We start from the raw sequence: 2,950 nt of genomic DNA, 5'->3' as shown, positions 1-2,950 counted from the left end.
TTTTTTTTTTTGGGGGGGGGCTGGCTCCGACTACCTTAAGGGTGGGTCTGGGGATTGCCCTAGATGAATAGGGAGTATTCAAGGTTTTGTTTGTTTGTTTGTTTGTTTTCCAGAACTGGGAATTAAACTCAGACCCTCATGCTTGCCAGGCAAGCGCTTATTCTACTGAGCTGTCTCTCCGGGCCCCTTTAGTGTTACCTGTTGTCACGTATGGTTTCTGACTATCTTATAGCTATGTATGGGCTTGTTTAGCTGCCAGAGGCCTAACAGCCTCAAGTAAATACTGGCTGGCTGTTTACAAAACATTTGCGGAACCCTAACTAAGAGCAGAAAAGTAACAGACAATTAGGACAGGAAGTTGGTCTCAGTTGACAGATATGTCACTGATGTTTTTCCATGTCATAGATTATCAGAGTCCTACGATTTGTTTATGTGATATAATGATAGGAATTCAGAATGGCATAGTTTGAGTCTTTTTTGCAGGATTTTTTGACAGTAATTTTTTTTTTTTTTTAATTTATTTATTGTGTGTGTGTGTGTGGCCAGTTCAGTCCACCAGGGGGTGGGGCTGGCTGGCATGTGGTGCTGGGGATTGAACCGCGGTCCCTGTGCTTTTGCTTAGCTTAGCTTGTTCTAAGAAGGTGCTTTAGACCACTGAGCCATCTCACCAGCCCCTGACAGTAAATTTTTTAAAAAGTGTCATTTTAATGTTTTTCTTTTAGTTTTTGACCAACCATACGGTTTAGGTTCAGTCTTTTTAGACAAGTAATAGTAGCTACAGAGTATAAAATTTTCCCAATTGTCTTTAATTTTGGTTGCTATATTCATTTTCTCCAACATCCCATGACTTCTTTTGACCATATTTGGCTTTGTTTATTTTGAGAACATTTCATTTGAATTTGAGACAGTAGAAAATGAGCTTTGCTTATAAGAAAAGAACTTTAGGATTGGGGATGTAGTTCAGTGGTAGAGCCTGTGTTCAGCATGTATGAGGTTTAATCCTCAGCACCACAAGAAGAAAAGAAAGACAGCCCAGCTTTCCTCTTTCGCACTGGGCTGGAATCATAGTTGCATATAATCTTGAGGAAACCGTGCCAGTCCCCTTCTCCAGGCTTCAGTTAGCTCACAGTAGAGGACTAAGGGCTAGCGTGCTAACCTCACCTCTGGTACCTGGCTCTCAGTGGTGCCTTCTTGTGTGTGCAATTTATCATTCAAATCAGCACCCTTTTGAGAATGACGGATGCTGTTAATAATAGGAGAGCAGATGTGAGTCGGACTGTTCCTAAGGATGAGCTTGGGACAGATGGCCAGAGGAAAGGTACCTCGCATACCAAATCCTGCTGTCATGTTTGTAAAGCTCGTATGAAAACTCTTTTCATGGAGTGGAAAGCACTGTGCACACATGACATCTTATGATCCTCTCCCTTTCCTTTAGAAATTTAAGATCCGCATTGAAGACCCGCCTCGCAGAAAGCACATGGTCTTCCTGGGCGGTGCAGTTCTGGCAGATATCATGAAAGACAAAGACAACTTTTGGATGACCCGACAAGAGTATCAAGAAAAAGGTGTCCGTGTGCTGGAGAAGCTTGGTGTGACTGTTCGATAAACTGTGCAGCTCATTCCGTCAGCACTAACACTTTCCTTTTTCCTTTATTGGCAATCTTTGAACTCATTCAACTCCAGGACATGGAAGAGGGGTCTCTGTGCCCTTTGACTGGAAAGGTCAAATTTCATTCTGGTGTCTTGGGGAAGCTTTGTTAACTTTTTGTTAGTGTGGGTAAATCTGGCTGCTTAATGCAACCTCCCCCCTGCAAACAAAACCAGAGGGCAAAGGGCCTCTGCTGCTTTGTTTCTTCTAAGTATGCGTTTAGATCACTGCTATGGCTTCCTGTTTTCACTTTACTGCTCTAATATTGCTAGTTTTAGTCTTTAGCACAGTAGGTGGTATGCCTGTATTAGCATAAGAAAACGTTAGCGCAGCTTTTACACTTCTCTGGGGTAGGTGGGCAGCCCTGGACCCGTAGGGCCGGCTGCAGCTCTAAGTTCAAGCTTCTCTTGTTAACAGCTTAAGGGGATGTTGAGCTCAGAACTAAAGTGTGTTGGGTAGGTAATTGTGTGATGGGGGAATGGGTAGTCTATTGATTATGATTTTTGAGGTTTTTCTGCAGGGCAGGGTTGTGCAAAACTTGAGCTTTATTTACAGTACTTTGATTTGACAGGTCTTCTTTTGGCCTGCTTGGAACTGTTTCCATATGATATAACAAGTGTAATATTCCATTACCATGTGGCTTAGGGATTTTTTTTTTTAATTGACCATGTTAGCTGGGACTAGACTCCATAGAATCTATCAGTGGAAAAGTAACATTTAAATATGCTTTAAAAAATAAATAGTCTTGTATTAATTCAAATTACAGTGCTTAAGAGCTGGTGTTTTCTAAAATGCTTCTGTTTATTCCAGAAGCTGGTAACTCAGCACCCCGTACCATTTCTTGCAAATAATTATTTCATATAACTGACCAGTGCTTATTTAATGAAACAAGCAGTTAAATGTAAATAATTACTGGCAGTAGGTTTTCATTGTTGGTTTAAAAATTACATTGGAATGTGGGACTTGTTGCCAGTTTATTCTCATTTACTTTTTGTCTGTTTGAATTTGAGACTTACAAGCAATTTGAGCATTTAAAGTGTTGGCCCAAAACACGATTTTAAATGTCTTTGTACTGAAAACTGACCTTAACTGCTCATTCTCAAATGTCTTTTATCCTTAAAGGAAGAGTGGTTGGGATTTTGTAAACAAATATTAGCAAACTTTCCTGCCTGTGTCAGAAAATCTTATGAATTTTATCAGTATTGTTATGTGAAAAAACATCAAGTAGTACCCTGACATGAGTTCTTCCTAAATTTGAGAAATAATAAATCACATCATGTAAGTGTGAAATGCAAATCTTTT

At 40.2% G+C, this 2,950-nt stretch overlaps 1 protein-coding gene across 1 annotated transcript in view; it reads left to right on the top strand.

The window, feature by feature from the left end:
- Actr2 (ARP2 actin related protein 2 homolog) overlaps positions 1–2,236 on the top strand; it is an 82,339-nt gene extending 80,103 nt beyond the window's left edge. Inside the window, exon 10 of the mRNA XM_023720849.1 lies at positions 1,436–2,236. Within this exon, the coding sequence (XP_023576617.1) occupies positions 1,436–1,606 (171 nt within the window). The 3' untranslated portion in view covers positions 1,607–2,236. The remainder of the gene's footprint in view (positions 1–1,435) is intronic.
- Positions 2,237–2,950: the final 714 nt, after the last annotated feature.

Source organism: Octodon degus, unplaced genomic scaffold (assembly GCF_000260255.1).
Source record: "Octodon degus isolate 3935 unplaced genomic scaffold, OctDeg1.0 scaffold00078, whole genome shotgun sequence".
Classification (NCBI taxonomy): Eukaryota; Metazoa; Chordata; class Mammalia; order Rodentia; family Octodontidae; genus Octodon; species Octodon degus.
The sequence above is the reverse complement of the archived record's forward strand: the minus strand, read 5'-3'. Positions and strand labels throughout refer to the sequence as shown.